The sequence below is a fragment of the Mirounga angustirostris genome, unplaced genomic scaffold (assembly GCF_029215605.1).
Source record: "Mirounga angustirostris isolate CCGP_5_RB_7025 unplaced genomic scaffold, mMirAng1.0.hap1 SCAF_6, whole genome shotgun sequence".
In the NCBI taxonomy this organism is placed as follows: Eukaryota; Metazoa; Chordata; class Mammalia; order Carnivora; family Phocidae; genus Mirounga; species Mirounga angustirostris.
This window is the reverse complement of record NW_026991714.1, coordinates 119,780,883-119,807,745: the sequence shown is the minus strand read 5'-3', so window position 1 is coordinate 119,807,745 and position 26,863 is coordinate 119,780,883. Positions and strand designations below refer to the sequence as shown.

Sequence of the window (26,863 nt, the reverse complement as noted above, 5' to 3'; positions counted from 1 at the left end):
GTATTCTTTATAGTATGTGGCCACTGAAGTTTCCACCTATTGGTTGGCTAGTGGCTGAACAGAGATTTCCTTATACACTTGGAGCCAATAAATCTCCCAGGCTTTGCTAGGAGACCATGTGTTTTGGGGCACACCTCCAATACTCAGCCAGAAGTGAGAGCTTAAGGCCTCCTTAGGTCTTCCCTGATCATGGACACAGTCCTATGTATGTGCTTGGACTTGCAGATTCCCAGGAATATGTTAGAACTTTTCAAAGCTCCTACAGCCTTTGATATCTATAGACATCTTATTTACCAGCTTTTCAAGATGCCCCAAATGTCATCTATACCTCAGACAGCCATGAAGTTCAAATATTTGTCTGTAATTGGTTCTAAAAAATGCTCTGCCCTTCCCAGCGCACAGAAGTTTTTTCTACTGGGCAAGCTCCATGTCAGGCACAACATAGACAGCCTATAAGTGGGCTCTTCCAGGAACGACCGGACAGCTCCAATAAGGACAATTATTTGGCAATTAGGCTTTGAAAGAGTTCCACCTCTGTTCTGCCCTTTGGTGTCTGAAAGGCTGCAGTGGGAAAGTCGGCTGTTCTTTTTCAAGGCTACTCCAGAGCTGGAGAGTGGCGGGACTGGACTAAGGCAAGTTAAAATGCCACAAACCTCACTGTTCATGCCATTTTCTTGATCAAATGCTCTATGGGTTTCTGCAAGCCTTTTTTTTTTTTTTTTTTTTTTAAGATTTTTAATCTATTATTTGAGAGAGAGACAGCAAGAGAGCGAGCACAAGCAGGGGCAGTGGGAGAGGGAGAAGCAGGGCTCCCCGCTGAGCAGGGAGCCTGATGTGGGGCTCCATCCCAGGACCCTGGCTGGGATCACGACCTGAGGAGAAGGCAGACACTTAACGAATGAACCACCCAAGCGCCCCAAACCTTTGATTATCAAATTCCTAAGAAAACTGATTCTGAAAGGTTTTTTTGGCAGTTTTTTTCATTGCTTTTATGGAAGAGTGAATTTTTGAAAGTCCTTATGCTACTATTTTCACTGCCTTCCTGCTCTTGACTTTGATTTTTGGAATTACAAAAGTAGTAAGTATAAACTGTACATGCAACTACACCACCACATTTGAGAATCACACCCTACTGCAGAGGAGTGAGGTGCCTGAGAAGGCTATAAAGAAACACAGACATGGTTTCTTTGCCTTGAAGGGGTTTACAATCATCCCCAAAAGATAAAAGCATCAGTACCTTCAGGAACACAATGAATGCTGACTTAATAACCACCTAACTGAGTTAAAAATGCAAATCCTACAGAATTTCAGAGAAGGGATTCACTAGGGTCAAAAAAGCATCACAAAGAATAGAGGTCTCTGCTTGGGTCTTGAGAGAAGCATAGTAAAGTGGTGAGAAGAGGCAAGAACATGCCAAAAAAGGAAGCATTTCTGTTTTAGAGGGTTTTAAATATTATTAATATAATCCTTTGTCAGATATAAGGCAATAATCATTTGTCTTGAGAGGAGGATTCATTGATAGGTATAATGGGTGATAAACTTACCAAGATAGGGGCTAGTTAGTGACAGGCCCTGAATGCCAACATAAGGAGCTAAGACTTGATTCTGTAGGCAAACTATGGCCACAGCTCTCAAGACGAAATTATCTATTTTGGTAAGTGAAGTTTTATTGGAACACAAGCCAGTTCATTCACTATCGTCTAAGGCTGCTTTAGCCTTATAGCGCTATAATGAGTAAGCTGAGTAGTTGCAACAAAGACCACATTTCATCTCTCTGTTTATAACCTTTGTTGGGAGTTCCATAGAGCCTAAAATATTTCCTATGTGCCCCCTGATATTGGCCATGACTCTGGACCATACCTTCAGGCTGTAGCCTCAACCCTGGATAATAAGAGAAATTAAAGGTACAGAGAACACTTTAAAGACTGTTTTAAAAAATCTATACAAGGTGAGCAGCACTAGACTGAGGGAAAATTTTCAGGACTTATGGCTGGTTGAAGGAAAACAGTAAAAGGTCAGAGATGACTCCAAGGTTTTGAACTTGTATGACTGGTACAAAGATGGTAGTGATAACTGAAATAGCAAGTTTGGAGTAAAGTTAGGTGAAAGTAAAGTATAATGAATTTGTCTTTAAACATGTTAAGTTTCAGGTGTTAGTAAAACTTCCAACTGAGGTTTTTAAAAGTAGTTAGAGACTTAATTCTTCAACTTGGGAGAGATGGCAGGGTTGGAAATGGGGATTTAAAAGTTCTTTGCAGAACTGAAGTCACAAAAAATAGAAGTGACCTCCTAGGATAAATCCAGAGAAAGAAATATTGGGTGGAAGACACGGTATTAGGAGGTACTCACATATATCAAACAGAAGCCAGGAAGAAGTAAAGACAGTATAGGAATAGCCAGAGAAAAAAGGTGGGAATCAGGGAAGCAAAGTAGAATTCACATAAGCTATGAAAGTTGTTTTATGAATAGAAGGCACAAGGATGAAGAAAAGTCTAAAAAGGAAAGTGAATGGATAAAAGGTCAACTGGGATGGTGAAGTGTCAAAGATGTCAAGAGAATATCAAGGCAAGGGGTTAATTTTTCAGATGAATCTCTAAAATTCAATGCTTTATAACTTTCATACTAGAAATCCAAAAGTAGACTTCACATTTATTTATGAAAGATCTTCAGCTTTTCTACTGACTTAATTTTCAAGATACAAGACACAATTTACAAGATAGTAACTCCTATCAGCTAAAGGATGATCACAATCTCCATTAAGATGAATCTCTTAAAAAGAGGATTATAGAAATGATTGGCATAAGGTTTTTAAAAACCCTGAAAAAAGACTTACAAAAAGGAAAGGGCGCTGCACCAAAGCATAAAAACCAAGAGAAACATGGAAGGATAAATAGGTCCCATGGCCACTTCTCTAAAGATTGCCGCAGATGATTACATGCCTTGTCCAACCAACCCCTCTTAACTAAATCATTCTATTATAACTGTTTGTTTATATGTGAAAGTCCTAACTAAAATTCCTTGAGTGAAGAATTTTTTTCTTCTTATCTCTTAACTGAGTCACTATGCTCCTATATCTTTGTTGTAAGATGCTGGGAAAACTAATCGGAGTTGAAAAAGTATCTGCTTTTAATTTCCTAATAGGAAAATATCATTTAAGGTATTAGTGAAAAACTCAACCCATTCACAGATTTATACAGAGGAAGTAAAAGAGAAAAAGAGACACTGAATATAGGTACTTGCATAAAACACGGAGTATAAAAACAATCTTCTCAATCATTGACAAAAATCTATTTAAGAGATAAAGTAGTGAACATTTATAATGAAAAGGGAAGTTGCTTGCAATAAAAAAGCAGAAATCATTACCTAAATAACACCATTTAAAGACCAAAGAAAATAAATAAAAGTGAATAGGATGTTTTAAACTCTCTAGTATATAGATCCTTCACAAAAAGGTCGAATTAGCAGGTAGATACAGGGGAAAACAGGATTAGAAATGGAGATTCTACAGGAAATATCTGGGAGCCTTTAAGGACTTTCAAAGTTCACAGGCACTTTAGGACACCCAATTTTACTTCAAAACCAATTATATTATTTATAAAATGCATTAGCCATGACATGGATGGTTTTTTGAGTTGCAAATAAAAATAGAGAAATAAAGGAGAAAATGAGGAGAAGATGAATGAAAGAGTTGGAGATACTGCCCATTATGTGATGTAATGATGTGAATCTGAATTGGTTACCACACGTAAAAAGGGAGAAACAATGTATATGAACTCCCAACAAAGGTATAAAAGGAGGTAACAGAGAAATAGAGGCGTGATTCTTGGAATTAGCCACTAGGTGGTGGCATTGGCCCAGGACTGTTCAGTTGTGGGGGCTGGAAATCAGGTGCCTGGAGTAAGCAATTGTTTGGTCATTTGTTGCTATGGGGCTGTCAGAGAATGGTATTCTACTTGATGATGTTAATAAAAATTTTGAAAGCAAGCACTAGCCAAATTCATCAACAAATTCTCAAAGATTTACTATAAAATGATTATAAAAATAGAACTGTGCTTGTCCACTCACCTTTACTACATTGTCCCCTGATTGTCCATTATTTCGTAAACAATCTAGACATATAGCAATTTGTGGGTCACTTCTGTGATAGTCTTTATCATCTTGATTTTCATCACCTTCTTCATCTACTTTAGGTTTGTCAACTTTTGAAGTATCATCTGTATATTTTAAACAAACCAAGTTAGATGTAACTCCAAGTTGATTTTAAAGTTAAGCAACAGTGTATTAATCAAGACAAAAATCATCAAAACAAAAATGTTTAAAAAACCAAGAAATGCTTTTTAAACATTTTTGTTTTGATGAAGAATAACTGAAAATTTTAATATTTTTAAAATGTTCCAACCAACTCAACAATGGAAATATTTTTAAAAAGCCATCAGTGACTTATTAACATAACCTAAAATTTCTCGGCTCACTGGGATATCCAAATGAAAGATTCAGAACTACCTATATCTGGCCACAAAAATGATTGCAATTAATGATTAGACCACTTAGAAAGTAGATGGGATATAAAAATATTCCAAATTCTATATATATTCAAATTTGAAACCAAGCAGTCTTTTCAAAGTATAGTCTTTGAGTTCTCAAATTTTCAAATTATTAGATACTCATAAAACCAGCTAGTGAAATATGAGTAGAATGAATTAGCTTTTTAAAACATGTATGTAGCCATGTAATGTTAAAAATCCAGTAAAGAAATCAATCGCATACTTTGTTTCATACAAATGTATTTAACCTATGAAATACCTGCAGCCTACATATAATACAACGCATGTGCCAGTTCATTTCTTTACAGAGTCCCTTTCACTCTGTGTTTGATATGCATTGTCCTAGGCTTAAGGGAATACTGAAACCAGAGTGTTCTCATCCTCACCCTCACAGTGGTCAGGGTACAGGAGGAGATACAGGCAAGTAAAGAAAACAGATGGAGAAATATGATAAGGACTCTGATGGAAGAGGTAAAAATAGACTACGTGGGCACCTATAAGAGAGGTATCCAAACTTGGGGTGAAGCAGAGATTCAGGGAAAGGTATAGAAAATCCCAGGAAAAAAAAATAACAGGTTAGCCCCTCTTTACTGCCTAATAAAAGCAATACAGTTGTATCATAAAGGGCAGGTGGGTTCTCTTTCTTCTGCATTCTTTCTTCTATCTATTTATGTGGAATCCACATAGACAGGAGCTGCCTTTTATGAACCAAACTCCCAGCACCAAGAAAAGATTCACATTCTCTACCCAAACTCAAGACAGAACATTGTAAAATACTTTAAAAAGGGAGAAATATGGGTAAAGGGAGATACACACAAAGTAGGCTGTGGTCTTTCATGAGTCTGTAAGATACACTGAGTCCTGGACTAAACCTACTATATACCTTATGATGACAATCCCTTGGTTTCCTGTTAAAGATAGTCAAAAATTTGAACATTTAGTCAACTTTATATTATTTATACTTTAGTGGAGTCATTTTTTGGTCAAGTTTGGGCTTCTTTGCTCATTTTGTTGTTACAGATAAAAAATAATTCCTACCTACCTTATTCCAGTAATTGAAACTATTCTCAAACCTCCCCTGCTATTGGAAGCCAGCCTTGAACAGTTAAGTTGAACTAATAAAATACAGATGAAATGAGAAAGACAGGACTTCCTCACCTATCTTAATGGTATGTAACTGATAATCCTATGATCTTAAGCTCACAATGAGCCTATAAAAACACGCATACATCATTAAAAGATTTCAATGGTATTTAGGCTATCCTGAAATAAATCTCATATTAAATAACAGTGGGAAAAGCATACTATTCCTTTTAATTTCAGGTATGTTATGTTTTTTTTTTCCCGTTGTGTGACTTATACATACTAAAAAGCCTTTTCTCTGCCCAGTAATGTTTGTCACTTTGCTGAGATTATTATTAAAAACTACTGATGGCAGAGTCTCCTGGGACCCAGAAGAGAAATGTGGACACTCTGTGTAAGTGATGGGGAAAATTCCCATAAGCAACTGGAAGTATTTTTCATATCTCAGGATATATAAATTTGTATCATCTGAGTTCCACCTATAAACATGTAATTCCAGATTATCAGAGCATAGACAGATCCCCTGATCTGGCACTCAGCGACATCTTGGCTCCTTCCCCAATAAAACAAACATACAAAATAAAATAAAATAGAAAACCCCTCAGTGTTTAGATGCAGACTATGGCTATTTCTTCAGTTTCCTTTAGCTCTCCAGCAAATACTGCTATAATCAGTCATCAGTTTCCAGTTTTATCTTTTTCTCTTCCCAAAGTCCAATTTTCTCTACTTCCAATTGCCTTCATTGGTGTTGACTCCAGATTTACACACATGTATATAATATCTCATGGTTTTATACAAAAGGATCATAATGTAAATGAAGGGCTACATGAATTTTGTACTGGAGAAATCTGAGCTTGAACAGAGATTACTTCACCAAAGCTACAAAAAGCTAGCCACTTTGAGAGATTGTATCAGATACAGACATAAAAGTCACCTTGTCCATTTTCTTGAGGCTTATTTTTCTTCCAAAATTCAGATTCACGCTCAAGTTCCTCTAATTTAAAAGAAAAAAGAAATATAATAGAAATAATCATGAAATCTTTAATAGAAATGTTGACTTCATAGACCACAAAAATCTGCAAGAAGCCAAAAAGCAACTTACGTTCTCGTAGTCCAGGGACCAGCTTAAATATAATTTCCTCTAATGTATTATCCAACCTTCCAAAGGGGAAAAAAGAGAATATACTAACAATGAAGATACCAAAATCCACTATTTAAGCAGTTAGAGAATGTATCTTACATGTATTACAAAATACAGGACGTAGACAATTTTAGCACATCTACTACACCAAACTCTGCATGCAGAGCGTACCCATTTCTAGCCTTTGCTACAGGGCATATTGATGACAAAAATGGTCCCAGTCCCCAGCTCTCTCTACATCTCTGCTATTTGAACAGGACTTTGAAATTCCTCCCTCAATTCAAGGATGGCATCTATTTCCTCACCTCGAGAATGTACACGGGCTAGCCTTGAAACGTGCTTAGGCCAACAGAATGTGGCACTGGTGACACCATGCTCTGCTCAGAGCCAAAGCCTTACGAGGCCTCCCACAATTCTGTGCACTCACTCCTAGAATCCTGTCACCCTGAGAACGAGTCTGGAGGATGGGACACCATGGACGTGCCAGGCTGCCCTGCTGAGGCCACCTTAGACTCATTCATCCACTGGGGTCTCCTGAGTGAGCCCAGCCAAGACCCCAAGAATCACCTAGGTCTGTGAACCACACAGACGTGTGAGGAATAATAAACACTTTTATTACTGTTTTAAACATGAAATTTAGGGCTGGTCTGTTATGCAGCAATAGCTGATACACCTGCTCTCAAACTCTCTACCATCACTCTGGCTCTATCCTGTAAAGGAAATAATGCCCATTCCTTTCTTCTGAGCAGTTTAGACCTTTTTTTTTTTTTTTAAAGATTTTATTTATTTATTTGACAGAGACAGAGATAGCGAGAGCAGGAACACAAGCAGCGGGAGTGGGAGAGGGAGAAGCAGGCTTGCCCCCGAGGGAGCTCAATGTGGGACTCGATGTGGGGCTCGATATGGGGCTTGATGTGGGGCTTGATGTGGGGCTTGATCCCAGGGCCCTAGGATCATAACCTGAGCCAAAGGCAGACGCTTAACAACTGAGCCACCCAGGCGCCCCCAATTTAGACCTTTGAATCATTCTATCTTCTGAGATAAGAAATGTAAATATTGATTTACATTCCCCCCCCCCATTTCCTTTTCCGGCCATGGAGGAGTGAAACGCCACCTTTCCGTGGCTCATCCTTCAGTCTCCTCCTGCTCCCACAGCCCTTTTCTCTCCCCATCCCCCTCACCGGGCTCAGCAGCATTACTCTTCTAGAATACAAACACGTACAACTTTCTCACATCTAAAAACCCCCAAAACCTTTGCTGAACCTATTGTCTTTTCAAGCTGTTAGTAGCTTCTCAATCTTTTCTTCCAACTAGAAAAGTCTGAAAGCATGATCGACCTTATTTCTGCCACACACTCTGGGCTTTGCTTCTTTTACTCTACTGAAATGATTGTAACTTCCACACAGAACAGGTTTAAATTCTTGTTTTAGAATTACAGTTTAAAAATTGTAGATGATTTTTTAAAAATTAATTTATTTATTTGATAGAGAGAGACACAGAGAGAGAGCGAACACAAGCAGGGCAAGTAGGAGAGGAAAGAAGCAGGCTTCCAGCTGAGCAGAGAGCCCGATGCGAGGCTCGATCCCAGGACCATGGGATCATGACCTGAGCTGAAGGCAGATGCTTAACGACTGAGCCACCCAGGCGCCCTGTAGATGATTTTTAAAAGTAATTTTTCTCCTATATTGCTCTATAGCAGTTTGACATTGTTGTCTAACACTGCCCCTTGAAAATTCCCCTTCCCGGTTTTCTGTCTACTTTTCTTTGTCCCTAAAGTAATTTTCTTTTTCCAACTACCTCAAAATTTGAGTGTTCCCCATTGCTGTGCACTCTGCACTCTCTGACCTCTTCTACAGGTTGCCCTGCCCAGATGACCACATCCACATTTATGGCTTGAAGACTAACATACAGGCAGATTACAGGTGTACACACACATACATATACATTACACCTCTCTGCTGAGCTCAAGTTCTGTGTTTCTAACCGATACTGAAGATCTCAAGCACCTCCTTTTGCTCATCACTGTCAAGACTGTCTCATCTATCCTTCAACAAAATACTGAATACCTCTCTCAGTGTCTTACTTTTTAAAAAATCAAACTTAGAAATGATACCATCTCTCTCCCAAATAGACTCAAAATGCAAGAATTATCTGAGCCTTCCCCCACCCCCCTCTCAATTCACACATTTACTCACCCAGCCCCACTGACCAACCTTCTCCATGTTTCTCCCACCTTGTCTTCCCACACCTCCATGCTTCCACTCCACCAACTGCCACCCTACTGACAGGACAGTACAGAGCTCCCTCCCTTTAAGCTGACATGCTCATAGTACATCTTCCTTAAGCACTAATTTGATCACTATCTGCCTGCTCAGTAACTAATTTCTTCCCACCACCTGGCTTTGAGTGTTTATATAACTTGAGTCCAACCTAAAACTGTAACTGGTATTGTTGTCTTTCTTCTCTAGCCAACTGCCTTATTCAATTATCCCTAAGAATGTCTTGTCACTTCCAATCTGTTTTTCTCCCTCATGCTCTTCATCCTGGCTCATATACTCTTTTCTTGCTCTCCAACCCAATGTTACCTTATTCTTCAAGACTTAATTCAAATACTGACTCATTCACAAAGTTTTCCCCCAGACTATTTAATAGTAGTACTTAAGAGAAGTATTTTTAATATTTTTTAATCAGAGTAATACACACACACACAAATTTACAGATCAAACTTCTCCACAAAACTTTTATTAAAATACAACATTTTCATGCCCCACCTTCCCCATTCCTAATTCTTACAACCCCAGAGGCAGCCACTTTCAAATCCAACCTGTTTCTTCTGGTAGCCATGCCTTTTCTCCTGTCTAGATTCTTTGGACTTCCTTTTATGGAAAATAAAGATTTGGTTCTCTGATATCATCTTGCCAGCCCTCTTTCTTCCCAATGTATACTATACTCTCATCTTCCTGATATACTTTTATTACCATTTTTTGGTTTAATAAGAGGTGTTTACATGGTTATAATTATGTAAATATTTATAGTGTACTCTGATTATAGACATCCCCTCATTCAACTTTTTTCTTTCTGTAGTGTTAGTGATTGCTTCCTTTTCTTCATTTTCTATGTACCTATTCCCAAATTCTTTAAAAGAATTTATTCTCACTGTTCTCAAACAGATCAGGAATTGACCAGGTTCATTTCTGTTGCTCTGAGGCATTCCTCACCAAACTGATGTCCTCTCCTTCTATCCAGTTTAGGACGGATTTACTCCAAGGTCAGTCATTAAAACCCCACCCTTGCAACATACCTTCAATTCCCTTGTTTGTCCCTCTCTCACTTGCTCAAAATTATTTGCTACAACCACAAAACTGGCTAAATCCAATTCTTCATTAACCTGCGTCCATGACTAGAAAAAAACACAACCACACCCCTACAAATTCCTAACTACAACCCCGATGTGCCTTTAAAGTTGCTAGGAATCCTACTATACTTCTCCAGTCAATTTATTCTCTCACATTCCTGGATAGCACAAATTTTTCTCTCCTCAAACCATTACATCCCCTCTTTCAATCCTTACTCTTGGCTGATAAACATTTTCTCCTCAATGAAGAACTTCCACAGACTCTGACCACCATATGTGCCTACAGCGCATGCACCCACATATACTCTGCCCTCCTGCCTGTTGCTACAGATGATCTGTCAGTGCTCCTATATAAAGCCAGTCTCCTCTCTCACTCTATGAGATTCCATTCCCTCTCATCTACCAAGAACATTGTTTCACCAATCCCCCCTCCACTCCACTCTCCTACATTACTAACCTGTTCTCTACTGGACCATTCCCTTCAAACACGCCATTTTTTTTGGCTTGTATCAAATACAACAGAAACCTTCTTGACTGTATTTCCCCTAACAGCTACTATCCCATTTCTTTGCTTCCATTTGTGGCAAAACTTTGAAGGAGTTGTCTATACTCACTGTTTCTAATTATTCTTTCTCCCTTTCCCTCTTGAAACAATCCAATTGGGTTTTTGCCTCATGATTCTACTGAAGTGCTCTTGTCAAGGCTGATGACCTTCATCTTGTTAAATCCAACCATCAATTATCTTCACTTTACTTGACTCCAGGAACAACATCTGACACAGTTGATCACTCTCTTTTTTTGATACACATTCTTTACTTGGCTTCCAAACCACACTCCTGGATTTTCCTTCTATTTCACTGACTGAGCCTTTTCAGCTTCCTTTGCTGGTTCTTTCTCCTCACTCTGATCTCTCAACGTGGGAATGCCCCAAGGCAAAATCCTTGGTCCTCTATTCTCTCTCTGTACTCCCTCAAGGGAACTCATCCCGTGTCTCACAGTTTAAATACCTTCTATATGCTGAATACTACCAAATATTTATCTCCAGCCAGACCTCTCCCTTGAACCACAGACTTGTATATCCACCTGCCAACTTTCTCTCTCCTCTGAAATGATTAACAGACTCAATATGTACAAAACCAAACTCCCAATCTACCCCTTCCCCAAAGCTGTTCCATCCTTAGTCTTCCCTGTCTCAGTTAATGACAACTCCATTATTCCAGTTGCTCAGTCAGGAATCTCAGGTCAGGGTCTACTCTTTCTCTCAGACTCTACTATATCCAATCCACCAGCAAATCTTGCTGGATCTTCCTTCAAACTCTATCTAGGATATAACCATCTCTGGCGCCCTCTGTGGCTACCGTCCCTTACCTGGATTATGTTCTAGCTGCTCTCCCTGCTTCTACCTTTGTCTTGTGATGTACACTGTATTCTCAACATGGTCCTCAAAATGATCCTCTTAAGCCAGGTCATGTCCATCCTCTAACCAAAACCTTGCAGTGGTTCCCCATTTCACTCAGAGTAAAAGATAACATTTTTACAGTGGCCTACATGACTCCCATTATGTCTCTGCCCTCATCTCCCACTATTCTCTCCCTCACTCACTGGTCTCCTTGATGTTCCTCGAACAAGTTTCAGGTGCACCCTTGACTTAGTTCCTTTGCATTGGTTCCTCCCTTTATCTGGAACAGGCATGCTTTCCCTAGATTTATATATGGCTAACTACCTCATGGCCATTAATTCTTTGCTCAAAGCTTACCTTCCCAGTGAGGCCTATCCTCACCATTTCATTTGAAATTGCAATCTGCCCCTCCCTTCACACTCCTCCTCACCAGCACCTTCTCCTTTTTCCCCTTTATTACTTTATAATGTACCATCTATTTATTATACAGTTTGTTGTCTTTCTCTCCCCACAAAAATATTAACCCTACAAGGGCAAAAATCTTGTTCCATCTTGCCCACTCAAGCACCTAGTATGATGCCTGAACACAGCAGGCATTTAGTAAATCTCTGAATGAATGATTCCTCATAGCGTTTTCCATCCTCCTTCTACCATCTATATCAGCGATGTCTAGTAGAAATGTGAGTCAAATATGTAATTTTAAATTTTCTAGTGGGCACATTAAAAGTCTTTTACATGTTTTGTGTAAAAGTCTAATGTTTTGTTTATGCATTAAACATTTAACAATGCATTTGTTTAGTAATTTTAATTTACTTAATAGTAAGGTTCTATTTAATGTAAAGGTATTCATACTGTTTCAGGGTTTCATTTAAATTAAATAAAATTTAAGGTTCCATTCCTCAGGTATACTAGCAATATCACAAGTCCTCCACAGCCACATGAGGCTAATGGCTATGAGACTGAACAGCACTGACACAGACTGTTTGCCGGGCCTGCTGCACAACTCCTATCCTCCACCATCTCTCTCCCATGTTAGTCCCTTCCTCCTTGGTTTAGGCTCTAGGACATCCTCCAGTAGCCTCCTGAGAAAGTATGTGGGAGGAAAATCTGTTGATACCTGTGAATTAGACACAATGTCACCTACTGAAGAAGCCTTCTTTCCCCTTATTTTTTGCTAACAAAATCTGTTTATGTTCTGGCAGCAATATGTCCAGCCTCAGACTTAAATCAGAATTTGCTAAGGCACCCCTAGACCCCACACCACCCCTGTAACTAGGGTTGCATGTGAGAGAAAGCCTGCTGGGGAACTTTTGCTGAAGCTCTTCTGTCAGCCACCTCCTGGGTCACCTCCATCAGTCTGCTTTCCAATTCCCATTCTTGCTCCCATTACTTCTCATCTTTTCTGCAAGTCCTTCCTGAGAACCCATGGTATTCTAGGAGTTATCCCCAGGTGCCAAGAATACTGAGTTCTTGTTCTTATCATCTCTGTGAGTTTGTCTTTAAAGGTTATTCCTTTGTAGAATAATTTTAGTGGGAAAGGAGAAAAAAACTCTATAAAGGTTATCATTAGATAAACTGACAAAACTGGAATATGGAGGATAGATTAAAATATTACACCAATGTAATCACACTGTAGTTATGTAAGGTAATATCTGTATAAGAAATACACACTAAAGTAGTTAGGGATAAGGGGCCATGAGGTGTGTAACTTACTCTCAAATGGTTCAGAAAAAACAGAGCAGACAGGTATGCACATGATAAAGCAAAAGAGATAAAATGTTAACAATAAACTAATCTGGGTAAAGAGAATACAAGTGTTTCTTGTATTTTGGGAACTTTTTGTGAGTTTTAAATTATTTCCAAGTAAAAAGTTAAAAAAATGTGACATACTTTAGCCAAGGGATTACATTTGATTATCCCTTCAGGTATCTAATAGTCAAAACCAAAAGTTAATTTTTCTTCCAACATAGCACTTTAAAATGCAGTAGGTAGTAATTATTGTTTGGTATAGTTTTTGATAAAAGCATCTGGAAAAACTTTAGAGGAAGAGTTTGCCCTGTTCGTCTCTGAGTGACTTAAATCAGGGTTTCTTGACCTCCATACTGCTGACATTTGGGGCTGGCTCTCTGGTGTGGGAGAAGGCTGTCCTATGAATCACAGGATGCTCAGTGGTGTCCAGCATCCCTAGCCTTTACCTACTAGACGCCAGCAGCACCCACCCAGACCTGACAATCAAAAACGTCTCCAGTTATTGCCAAAAGCACACCGGGGGTGGGGGTGGGGGTAGAGCAAAATCACCAGTGGTTGAGAAGCACTGATCAGGACTACAGAGTACAGGAGAACAGTGGTTCTCAAATGTTCACTTGTATCAGAAACACCCGGACGGCTTGCTAATAACTAAGATGGGCTCTACTCTCGAGTTTCTGAATCAGCAGGTCTGAGGTGGGGTTGAGAATTGTCACTTCTAACAAGATACTAATGGTTTGGGGACTACACTTTGAAAACCACTGGGCTTGACATTTACCTACAGATAAATTACTCCAATGACAGGCACTAAAATTTTTTTAAAAGTCTGAAATGTAAGACTTGCAAATCCAGATTTATAGAATGATGGCTAACATCACACAGATTACGAGGGTTATACAGGGGCTGTGCAGAGAATATCTAGCTCTGTTTTCAGATGTGTACTCCCCTAAGATCACACAGTTGATCTGTGGTGGAGCTATGGCAGGAAAAGTAGGAAGAAAATGGGTTTAGTGGTAAGGGGGCTTGTAGCTGTGAAACGAAGTGTGTGTTTGGTTGAAGCCCTAGGAAAAGCTGAGTCACTTCTCTAAGTTTCAGTTTCCTAATGTGGGGAAAAAAGGGTTTAGATTAGGATCTTATAGACTACTTCCAGCTTTAAAAATACAGAATTATACTTAAGTGAATGGTAGTCATTTAAAAAAAATTCTTTAGGTTTTACATAAATGTTTATATATTTTTTTGATATAACTAAAAAATTAATAGTACCAAGGTACTAGTTTGTTAGGTCTCTCACATTAGGTCTGCCCTCTTTCTACTATCGTGTTGCTCAATAAAAGTATGTGTGGAATATTAAAATACCAAAAATAACTACAACTAAAGTAGCTCTGAGATAAAGTTATAGTTTTAACAATTTGGAAATATATTTCTTAAATATTTAATGTTTAATATATACAGACTTATTTTTAAATTCCTCTTAATAAAATGCTTTAAAATGAAACAAAATGCTTAAAATGAAAATTTAAAAATTCATAAAACCTGTATCAACTGATTCAAGGTGCTAACAAATATTATGATGCATAATAAAACATATTAAGAGTTCATATAATTTGGGTGCCTAAGTTAAGCGGCTGCCTTCGGCTCAAGTCATGATCCCAGAGTCCCGGGATCCAGCCCCCCATCAAGCTCCCTGCTCAGCGGGGAGTCTGCTTCTCCCTCTGACCCTCCCCCATCTTGTTCTCTCTCTCTCTCAAATAAATGATTAAAATCTTTAAAAAAAAAAAAAAAGAGTTCATTATAAAGTATATTTACTTACCTCAACATTTCTAATGGATTTGTCTCATGCACTTGGTTGCCACACCTTGGACAGTCATTGCTATCTTCAAAGTGCTGGACAATACAAGTCTTACAGACTAAGAAGAAAGAAGATATTAGATTAAAATGCATCATTTGAACTTAAACTAAATGTAATCAGAAATAGTCCTTCAGAATTGCCTATTACAGGCAGAATACTATTCTTTAACCAAACTTTATAAAACTTAAAATTCTAACATTGTTAAAAAAAAAAACCCAAAACTGAAATAGTGTATACTACTCTGCTGATTGCTTTCTTAAATATATCCATAAACCAAATAACTTACTCATATTACTATGGAAAATCTGGTGTGTTTACATAAAACAGTTCTTCTCATTTAAAGAAGGACAAAGAAAGGTATAAACTAGTAAGTCTGCAGTGACTTCTTTTGAATGCAACATAAATAGTTCTTAATAAAACTGGAGAGTTTTCAACATGTTTGGATTACTTTCTTTTGGCAGGGTGCTCCTGGGACAAACAGGGGGTTACAATGGAACTTCTGGCCTTTGCAGAGCATGATGAGTCTGTGCTCATAATTCCATGGAGCATGAAGCATGGGTAGTGGCATCAAGTTGGTATGAAGGCATGAGAGGAAAAGTAGAACGACAACTGAGAAACTGACAGGGATAAGTAAGATTTTAAGTAAATATTCTAAACAAAGACAACAGAAATATGATTTGTGGATTTTTGGCTACTAGCCCATAGAGCCTACGCTTCCTCTAATAGTACGAATCTTTCTGGCTATGAATCTCTCTCACCTTTTCCCTAAGTTTTTATTACCTACTATGTCAACTGTCTTGGCCAAAACCTTAAACATATTTACAGCACCTGAACTATAAAAATTTTTTGATCTAATTCCCTATCCCAATACCCCCCCATTTTATTACTCTGTATATTCTGAAATTTTCACCTGCTACAGATCAGCTCCTCCAACTCCTTTTCAACTCCACTATAAACTATCTCTTTTCCCCCTCCTCATGCCCCACACTACCTGAAAGAAGTAAAAGTTTATCTGAACAATTGATCAAAAGTAAACACTAGGATTCTTCTAAGATTAGGTCTGAAAATTCAAGCATATCCCATACGCTGGTCAGAGCAACAATGGTCAAGGAAGAATTCTACTAGGTATCTAATTTTAAAGTCACTAGTATATATACAGAATGGTATCTTGGTATTTCCTTTCATGTACTCATAGATTCAACAGACACTGAAGGCCATGCACTGTACTAAGAGTTGGGGATGTAGAGATCAACAAAACAAAGTCCATACCTTTATGGAGCTTACATTCTATTTGGAAAGGCAAACAAAGAATTTTAGTTAGTAACATGTGATATTTACAAACAAGCAAACAAAAGGTAGATAGAGTATTAAGCACCAGCAGCCGTTTTAGAGTGGCCACGGGAGGACTTTCTAAGATGACATGTGAGCAGATTTTTTTTGTTGGGTAAGTACACCCAAATCCCATTTTCTCTACCTCTTTTTACCATTACATACAGCTTTAAGGACAATAGCCCTTCCCTAAAATTCTCAAATTTGGATGAAAGACAGTATCAGAAAACCTTAAAAATTAAAGGGCTTAGATATGAATACTTCCTCTGTCTTCCAAATCTCTTGGCCCCAGAAAGGTTCTTCATGTCTTTTAAAAAGTCAATGTTTGGGAAGGGAGGACTTTTTTGGTAAGCTATACTGAAGTGGAGAACAGAGAAGCTGAATTCTTTTAAAAGATTGCTGGTATTTGCTCTTTTCCCGGGACACTAGATAAGTCTCTGAAATTTGGGAAAGAAGGCAAAAAGGACAGATAAGAGGCAAGAATGAAGAGTATTACAAAGGCTGATCCTATCCTGAATCTCTGATCTGACCCTGGAGCTCTGATCCTTGTGGTTCAAAAGGTTTATCATACTCAAAGGGTTCAGGAATTCCTGGCTGTCTACCAGCCTTGGCCCAAATAGAGGCACGTGACATGCCCAGAGCAAGTCCTCATCCAGGTCAGCCAAAAGACTAAGGGAAGAAGCCTCTCTTCCCAGGGCCTAAGATACTAATCTAGGTTGCTAAAGGAAGAAATATAAGGCTCATCCATCCAGACACGCATATAATTTCAAGAATAAGGCTGTGTTCACTGCTTACGGTGAAGGCAGCACCAGTGCCCAAGGATGCTGATGAGGAATCTTCATCAGCATCTAGATCTGGACTGTCCAATATGGCAGCCACTAGCCACATGTGGCTGAGCACTTGAAATACTGCTAGTTCAAGTTGGGATGTGCTTTCAGTGTAAACTGGACATCAGAATTCAAAGACTCAGCATGAAAAAAGTAATCTCGTCAATTTTATATTAATCACGTTATGATATTTTAAACGTACTGAATAAAATAAAATATATTAAAATTAATTTCATTTGTTTCTTGTTTTAAAATGTGGCTACCAGAAAATTTAAAACTACACTAGTTGCTCATATTTTACTTCTACTGAACGAGTGCTGTTTTAGAGGGATGCAGAAAGCCCCACTGGGGGGTGAATTTATCTTTCACACCAACATCTGAGATACAGTACTTTATTCTACTTTTGAATATGAAGAAGAGGTTTCCACAGGCTAGGTTACCTGCCTACTCTGATGAATGGCAGCACAGAGACTTGAATCCAGGTTTTCTGATATGAAATCACAAATTTTATGTCAAATTTTAAAGATTTTTAACTTTACAAAGGAAAAGAATGTTATATAAAAATACCAACTGTATCAGGCACCACCCTAAATGCTTCATTTAATTCAACACTATTTAATAATTTGACCCTCATTAAAACCCTATTAGATAATATTATTAGGCCTCTTAACAGCTGAAGAAACTCAGAACTTTAGTAATTTGCCAAAAATCACCGAGTAAGTAAGAAAAGCCAGGGTTTGAATCAAGAGCCCATTTTCTTAACTAACACATGCCTATGTGACACATTTTCTTCTAATTTCATTTCTATAGGCCTATAATATGTAGAAAAAGAATGCCTTATCCCTTAATTTGGGAACCTGAAAAATGTCTGTCTGTAGAATTAGATCTCCTTTTAAGCTAAATATTTTGCACAAAATAACCCCCTTAAGCAGCTTATTTATTCCTTTAAAAAAAATAACTGTAGAAAATACATTTTCCACATGCTTTTGAAAGCTGTTAAATAAAGCACAACCTAATATGAATTAGAACCTGAGAAAATCCAGACCAGAATTTCAGTGAAACTGAAAAAAGTAAAAGGAGGATTTGCTTTCCCTTAGATGCTTAAAAAACCCATCATTACAAAACTGACTTTTGATTCTTAGTTTATAATTTTGTTTGTACTAGCTGGAAAACTAATTTTTAAAATATCTTAAAGATTTAATACAAAGCTTTCTAACTGCTCAACAGCTGCACTGGTTGATTCAACTGGTCCAAGAAAGATGTTGAAAAAGTCCCCGCTTGTGGTTAAGACTGTGTATGAAGACCAACTAGAGTTTTCACTCTCACCAGCTACTACAGACAGGTGCTGTAGCCACAAGAAATACCTGAGTCAGAAAGGGAGTTCGGCTCACCAAAGATATCCCTAGTTGGAAAAACACCTAAATAGCAACAAGTGCTAACATTTACTAAACACTAACCAAATATCAGGCTCTGGGCTCAAGGCTTTGTGTGGATTATAGGATGGACTTTTACCACCCCCTTTGGCAAATGAGAAATGCAGTACTGGAGAACCTGAGCAGGCGGCCCACAGCTGGTCAGCTGTGTAGCAGAGGCGATCTCCATCCTCAAGCTGTGCAGCTCCAGGCCTAATGCAACACATCTTAATGTCAATAACACTTGGTCCCTGCATTAAGATTTCATATTTTTAACTGATGTTTATATTTAGCCCATCACAAACAGCATTAAACTTCTGCCTAAAGCTTACTAAGACCGAATCTTTCCTTTGACCATTTCTTATATATTGAACTAGATTGTTGTACAAATTAATACAGTAAGAGTCATTTGTCACCTAAAGCAGTGTTTCTTTTTCTGGAGTGTATAGATATAAAATAAAATATTACCCAGTCATAAAAAAGAATGAAATCTTGCCCTTTACAACAACATGGATGGACCTACAGGATGAGGGAAATAAGTTAGAGAAAAACAAGTACCAAATGACTTCACTTATATGTGGAATCTAAAAAGAAAAATAAAAAGGAACAAACAAAACAGAAACAGATTCATAGGTAGAGAAACAAACTGATGTTGCCAGAGGGGAAGAAGGTGGGGAGGGGGGAATGAATGAAATAGGTGAAGGGGATTAAGAGGTACGATCTTCCAGTTATAAAATAAGTAAGACATGGGATGTAATGTATAGCATAAGGAATATAGTCAATATTACTGTAACAACTTTATACGGTGACAGATGGTAACTAGGCTTATTGTGGTGACCATTTCGTAGCATTTCTAAACATCAAATCACTATGTTATATACCTAAGGCTAATACAATATCGTATGTCAATTATTCCTCAATAAAAATGTTTTTTAAAAAAGCAGTGGTTCTCAAATCACCACAATCACCAGTGAGATTTTTTTAAAAAAACAGGTTCGTGAACCACATCCAAGACCAATTAAATCTGAATCTCTGGGAGATTAGCACCGGGATTCTAACTTTGCAAAGCTCTCTCACTGAGGCAGCCAAAAAAGAACTAGGAAATCCTGACCAAGGATTCAGTCAGAAGTCACTTTATTATTCACCATTAGGAAATAGTACTGTCACAGGATAAAACATATTCAAAGGAATATGGGATTGGGATGCCTGGGTGGCTCAGTCAGTTAAGCGTCTGCTTTCGGCTCAGATCATGATCCCAGGGTCCTGGGATGGAGTCCCACATCGGGCTCCCTGCTCCCTGCTCAGCGGGGAGCCTGCTTCTCCCTCTGCTGCTCCCCCTGCTTGTGTGCTCTCTCTCTCGGACAAATAAATAAATAAAATCTTAAAAAAGATTTTTTAAAAAATCTTAAATTTTCTTAAAAAAAGAAAAAAGGAAGACAAGAATATGGGATTAATGTACTCTTTCCTTATAATGCAGATTTACGTGAGAAGCCAGGTAGTACAGCAAAGTTGTTCTAGATAAAAATAATCTTGAGGGGCCCCTGGGTGGCTCAGTCATTAAGCGTCTGCCTTCAGCTCAGGTCATGATCCCAGGGTCCTGGGATCGAGTCCCACATCGGGCTCCCTGCTCGGCAGGAAGCCTGCTTCTCCCTCTCCCACTCCCCCTGCTTGTGTTCCTGCTCTCGCTGTCTCTCTGTCAAATAAATAAATAAAATCTTAAAAAAAAAATAATAATAATCTTGAAGCAGACTGCCTGGATCTGAATTCCAGTTCTCTCATTAGGCAAATCACTTACTTTATGTTTTTATGTACAAGGGAGATAGCAAAGGTTCCTATCTCTCAGGATTCTTGTGAAGATTAAATGAGATAATATATGTAAAATGTATAAATGAGTGTTGGAGAACTTGTAAATATCCAGTACATGTGAGCTATCACTATATATTAGATCACTGCATGAGCATGAAACAATAAGGGGGAGAATCGGAGTAACTGAATATTGAATGGCATCAGACTATGATTAGTTTCATGTGTCCATCTTAAATAACAGATGATCTTCCTAATGGAACTTGAAATGTCTATCATGTATTGGTATTAATCCTCTGCAGCCATGTCCACCCTAGAGATAGTCTTGCAATTCAAGTATGATATTTATGACACACTCCTTCACCTGAATGGAAACTGCTGATCTCTACATGTGTGGTATTTCTTTTTCTGGGGTGGAGGGTCCAAGATTAACCAACATGTCTCCATTATCCATTCCTTCCTTAACTTCTATGTTTAATATAATTCCCAGCATAGTCCCACCAGTCTAGGCCTTACCATGTTCTGTCTCTTCCTGATCACTTTGCACATACCTCCTCTGAAGTATGATCATCTGTTGATTTCATAGTTTAACTACAAGGGGTACCATCCTACTTTCTTATTTTCAAATTCTTTTTTTTTTGAGAGAGGGGGAGATAGAGAAAGAGGGAGAGAGACAAAGAGGGAGGGGAGAGTAAGAGGGGGGAGAGAGAGAGAGGAGGCGGAGAGGGAGAGAGAGAATCTTAAGCAGGCTCCACACCCACCCTGGAGCCCAGAGGGCGGGGAGTGATCTGGTGACCCAGAGATCATGACCTGAGCCAAAATCAAGAGTCAGACGCTTAACTGAATGAGCTACCCAGACGCCCTTATTTTCAAATTCTTGGTGGAGGGGGTTCTTCACAACAGGTACAAGGACCATTTGTTGTTGCTATCTTGGGTGTATGGTCCACCCACATCTCTTATGTATTACAGAGAGCTAGCTTCCCAGCTTTGATGACACAAGTAATCTACACAAATTTCTCTTCATGAGCACTAATTCTGCTATCACTGATAATAAAACAATATTCTTTTCTTTCATGTCCTTGGTGTAGTCATTCATTAGTAACGCCCTGTTTATTGAAAATAATCAAATGCTGACTTCCTTTGTTAAAATCATCTGAATGTGTTAGTTTTATCTGTTAACATAGAAGCATGCTTTTTCTTCTTTCCTTAAGCACATCACTATCTTTATATGCCCTTCTTGATAGCACTCACTTGATACAGTTTGCCTTTGAAACATTTATCTATTATCTGCTAACAGTCTATAAGTAAACCGTGGTCATCTGCAAAGAGAAGAGGCATCAGTTTCCTGCTTTTGATACATATTCTTAATGTGTGAAACTGACATTTTTATAAAAGTTTTCCAGAATAGCTATAATTTGCTTCTATGAGACAGTGTCTTCTGGTTTTACTTACATAAGGAACTAATAAATATCTTTATTTCTCTTATGTTATACATGGCACATTTCTTTTAAAGGCTTACATGAGTTGCAATTTCATGGAGAACACTAAGGACAGCATTCCTTTCTATTGAGTAGAATGCTTTATTATTGTCTCTATGGGACAGAGGAACAGGCAGCAAAGCAGGGTTTTTTGAAGAGGGTCAGGACAGAATCTTGGGATTTAAGCATGGTAGTGGGATCTTAGACCAAACAGACCAAAAGGCGCAGAAAGGCTGGAAAGGTTACCCCACTTCCACAGACAGGTTTAAGAGTCAAGTACCACTCCAAGGTCAAGGTAGAGTCTGGTAGCTCAGTCAGTGCAGGGCCGCCCTCATTCCCCTCCTTATCAACAGAAATTTCATGATCATTCAAAATAATCACTTCCTTACACATGTTTTTGAATAGCTCTGCTGTTTTCTATTTCACCCCTTCTGTCTGTCTCTTATTTCAGCATACTTGGCTCATTTAAACTATTACACTCTGGCTAAATCCAACTCTCTACATACTCAGCTTCTACAGGATTATAGCAGAACACTGGGAGAAACACATGCACCATGCTGATTGGTCTCTCACCTTAAATTCTTGACCATGAACACCAGTGGGTGCTGCATCTGCTGGGCAGTCACACTCAATGCCCCAAGTCCCTTATGCTCTTTGCTAATACTTCATACCTTCTCCTCTCCTCAAATCCCCAACATTTCCTCCCCATCCTCACTTTCCACTGATGACCTCACTTCCTTTTTCCTGAAAGCAAAAGGAAAAAAAGAAAAAAAAAAACTGAAACAAAGAGTTTATACCACCACATCTATTTACTTACTCACATGTATACTTTGTGCTCTTGCCTATCTCCAAAACATTCATGTGCCTATCTAAAGCCAATCTCTGCCTGTGCACTAGATCCCCTCCCAATGACCCAAGAACATTGCTCCAGTGCTTCTCCGCTTTCACTTATGTCTTTTGCTGAGATTCCCATCAACATTCAAACATATTATGTTTCTACCTTAAAAAACAAAAACCAAAAAACTTCTGTTGACCCTACCTACTTCCCTTGTGAGCTATCACTCCATTTCAGAGGTACATACACTCACTCCCCAACACCTCTCTTCCGAATTTTTTCACCCTTTCTTTACCTTCATTAAGGTTAAATACATATATAATCACAGTATAATTATCAAAACCTTCCTGGAAATTAAGAAATTTCCATCCTCTCACACCTATCCAGACTTTCGCTCCTGACCACTCCATGGAAACTGCTCCACAAGATTATCTGTGACCTCCATGTAGCTAAATCTAGAGGTCTAGTCTCAGTCCCATCCTACTCAACACAACTGATTTAGTCGACTCCTCCTCCTTGACATGATATGCAGTTTTCCTCCAAACTCATGCCTACTCCTCTCCTTCTTAAAGCCCCAGGGTCAGTCCTTCACCTTCTCTATTTACACTCATTCCCTTGGGGCTTCCATTGTTGACAAACTATATGCTCATAAACTCCAGACTCATATGTTCACCTCCCAACTAGCTCGCTCTTTGGATGTCTCACAGCTTACATTCATTTTCCAAAAATTAACTACCTGATCTTCCACCCTCAGTTTTTCCTATATGATTTGATGATTATCTTTATCCTTCAAATTTCTGAGGCCAAAAATCTTGAAGTTGTTTTTTTTTTTTTTAAGGATTTTATTTATTTATTTGACAGAGAGAGAGAAAGTGAGAGCGCACAAGCAGGGGGAGTGGCAGGCAGAGGGAGAAGCAGGCTCCCCACTGAGCTGGGAGCCCGATGTGGGGCTTGATTCCAGGACTTGGGATCAAGACCTGAGCCGAAGGCAGACACTTAACCAACTGAGCCACACAGACACCCCTTGAAGTTATTCTTGATTCCTTTTTCCTAATGACAGTTCATTAGCAAATAGAACTCTCCCTTCAAAATAGAACCAGAATCTGACCACTTTTACCACCACCACCACCACACTGGTGTAAGCAGCCTCCTGCTTGGCTTATTGCAATCATTCCTAACAGCTCCATTTTCCAGTAGTAGTCTGAATGATGCTTTTAAATATAAGTCAGATCATGTCATTCCTCTACTCAAAACCCTGCTGAAATGGGTCTTCATTTCTCTCAGAGTAAAAGCCGAAATCCTTAAAACGGCCCTACGAGAACTGTGCACTGTGCCTGTGGCCCACATCCACCCCATTACCTTTCCCAACTCTCCTTCGCTCACTGCCGTCCAGCCACACTGGCCTCCTGACCATTTCTCAGCATGACAGGCACATGCCTGCCTTAGAGCCTTTGTTCTTGCTATTTCTCTACCTGAAATATTCTTCCCTCGGATATGTGATTAGCTAACTCCTTCACCTCTTTAAGTCTGTTCAAATGTCACTTAATGAGGTCTCCTGAACGCAGGCTTATTTTTTAAATTGTAACATCTCACTGACTGCCCAATTCCCTTTACCCAGCTTGACTTTCTTTTTTTCTACAGCATTTAGCATCTTCCACTATACACTATGATTTACCTATTGCCTACTATACTGCCTCATGTGTCCCGGGTGCCCAGTATAGTACCTGGAGGAGGAGGTGCTCAGTAAATATTTATGGAATAAACAAGGACACAAGGGTTAGGAATCACAGAGGGAGGCAGGATTTTAGGGCCTATAGTGTCCTTTTGTAGTCAAGTTAGAAATCAGCCTACATTTTCAACTTAGGTAAGGGAAGAGATTCTGAGTTTACCAGTAAATTTTTTTGACAATTAAAAAAAGAGTTAATTCAACACAAATTAAAATCTGTTTTAGTTTTCTAAAATACAATGATAATTTTCTGCTGAGTAAATAAATTCAGTGGTTGAGCATTCTGAGAGAACAATATAGTAGTCTGGTAAAAACCAGTATGTTATAAAACATCAGTAGCTTTTTAAGTCTTCAAAGTATCCAAACAGAAATTATCTTCTGTCTTTTCTACATGTTTGAACTGTACTTATTCATAACGTTTACATTCAACCACTGTGCCAGACTTTTTTTTTAAATAAACTGTATTTACATAGGCACAGAGAGAGAATGCTAGTGGGCCTTGGGGGGCAGAGGGAGAGGGAGAGAGAATCTTAAGCAGGCTCCACACTCAGCATGGAGCCCAATGCACAGCTCAATCTCATGACCCTGAGATCATGACCTGAGCCAAAATCAATAGTTGGACGCTTAACCGACTGAGTCACTTAGGTGCCCCTGTGCTAGACTCTTAACATACCCATACACTAAACATGATTTCTAACTCTGAATAATTACACATTTTAGGGCACATATTTTTTCTTAATCCATCAGTGCTATCAGTTCCAAATGATTATGACCTATATATAATTTATTCTCAGAAGCCAATATAAGACAATTTCATTTTTTAATGTTATCCCCTAGTTTAGTCTTTGAGTGTCCACTATGATGCTTTGCTCAACTGTTTAAACATTTTTTACTATCTAATGCAGTTTCAAAAGCTAAAAGAACCATAAATTTAATTTTTCTTTAGCATTATTGCTAATAATAGACACCTAGACTGTTTAAGACCTATAATTATTCTTTATTTAAAAAGAATCATCAAAATGAATACTATAATCACTTTCATGAATGAATGACTAGTTTCTGCCAAAATATTGTTTGAAACATATAACATCAGTGTACCAATGATCTCATTTCTAATACAATCCTGAAACACTGTACTTGCAACCTATTGAGACTTTAAATATAATTTCTAATTAGGCCTTTGATTTTTATTCTAAAAACAAGTCTTGGCCCTAAAATTTGATTTTTATAAAAAATACATTATTGGAAAATTCAATTTATATCTTTTCTTCATTATAATGGCTATTTATTCAGAATTAATAAATTCATATCATGATTGGGTACATAATGACAAGTATACTGTCATGCAAACATAGCTGGAAGAGGCTAATTATATATATATATATATATATATATATATATTTAAATTCACCTGTTTGCTTGAAGAAAGCAGAAAAAAGAAAACATAGGAAAATGTCATAATTTATTATGAAGATATGCCAGAGTCAGATGTCCAGGATTCAGAACCCAGCTCCAGCATTTATTAGCTTTGTTACTTAACCTTTCTGAGTCCTGCCTCTGAAAAATACTGGAACAAAATCTGAAATACTCTTCCTTCAAACCTTCTCACAACTTGCTCTTTCCTATTATTTTAGTCTCTGCTCAAATGGTAACTCCCAAGAAAGACCTTTCTCTGTTTTATTTTTTTCTCATAGCATTTGTTATACATAACATCTGAAATGATACTGTTTACTTGCTTATTTTCTGTCTCTCCTATTAGAACACAAGTTCCAGGAGGGCACAGACTAGGCCGGTCTTGCTTATTGCTGTGTTTCCACAGGCTAGAAGAATGACTGGCACAATGTAGGTGCTAATAAACATCTGTTGAATGATTAAATAATATCACCTAACTAGAAGGGTTCTTGGGAAGATTAAATAATAAATGTAAAGCTCATGACCACAAATACAACAAACAATAAATAACAGCTATTAGTTTAACTTTTATTAGCATTTATTTTAATTACGGAATGATTTAATTACAGTATGATTTAATTACTGTCTGATTATAAACTGCCTGGCTGAAGTATTCTAGTATTATAAATGTCTGGTCATGAGCTGTGCTTTTCAAACTCGTACACCACAGAATCACCTGAAGAGCTTCTTATTATATGGATTTCTGGCCTTCTCCCCAGAGATTTTGATTCAGCAGATCTATGGTAAGGCCCAAGAATTTACACTTTTAACAAGTTCCCAGATGATGTTGCTGCTGGTGGATGCTGCTAGTCTGGAGACTGCACTGTGAATAGCAAGTGTATGTAGCCTAAGGTTTTTAAACATGGAACATCTACACATCAAGA

General features: G+C 38.3%; 1 protein-coding gene across 3 annotated transcripts in view; it reads right to left on the bottom strand.

Moving 5' to 3' along the window:
- Nucleotides 1-26,863, bottom strand: part of PCGF5 (polycomb group ring finger 5) — a 125,008-nt gene that overhangs the window by 33,071 nt on the left and 65,074 nt on the right. For all 3 annotated transcript variants that reach the window (XM_045878399.3, XM_064595008.1, XM_045878401.3), the window contains exons 3-6: nt 15,079-15,175; nt 6,730-6,785; nt 6,562-6,621; nt 4,066-4,214 (exon numbers count right to left, since the gene is read on the bottom strand). In XM_045878399.3, coding sequence (XP_045734355.1) covers nt 4,066-4,214; nt 6,562-6,621; nt 6,730-6,785; nt 15,079-15,175 — 362 coding nt within the window. The remainder of the gene's footprint in view (nt 1-4,065; nt 4,215-6,561; nt 6,622-6,729; nt 6,786-15,078; nt 15,176-26,863) is intronic.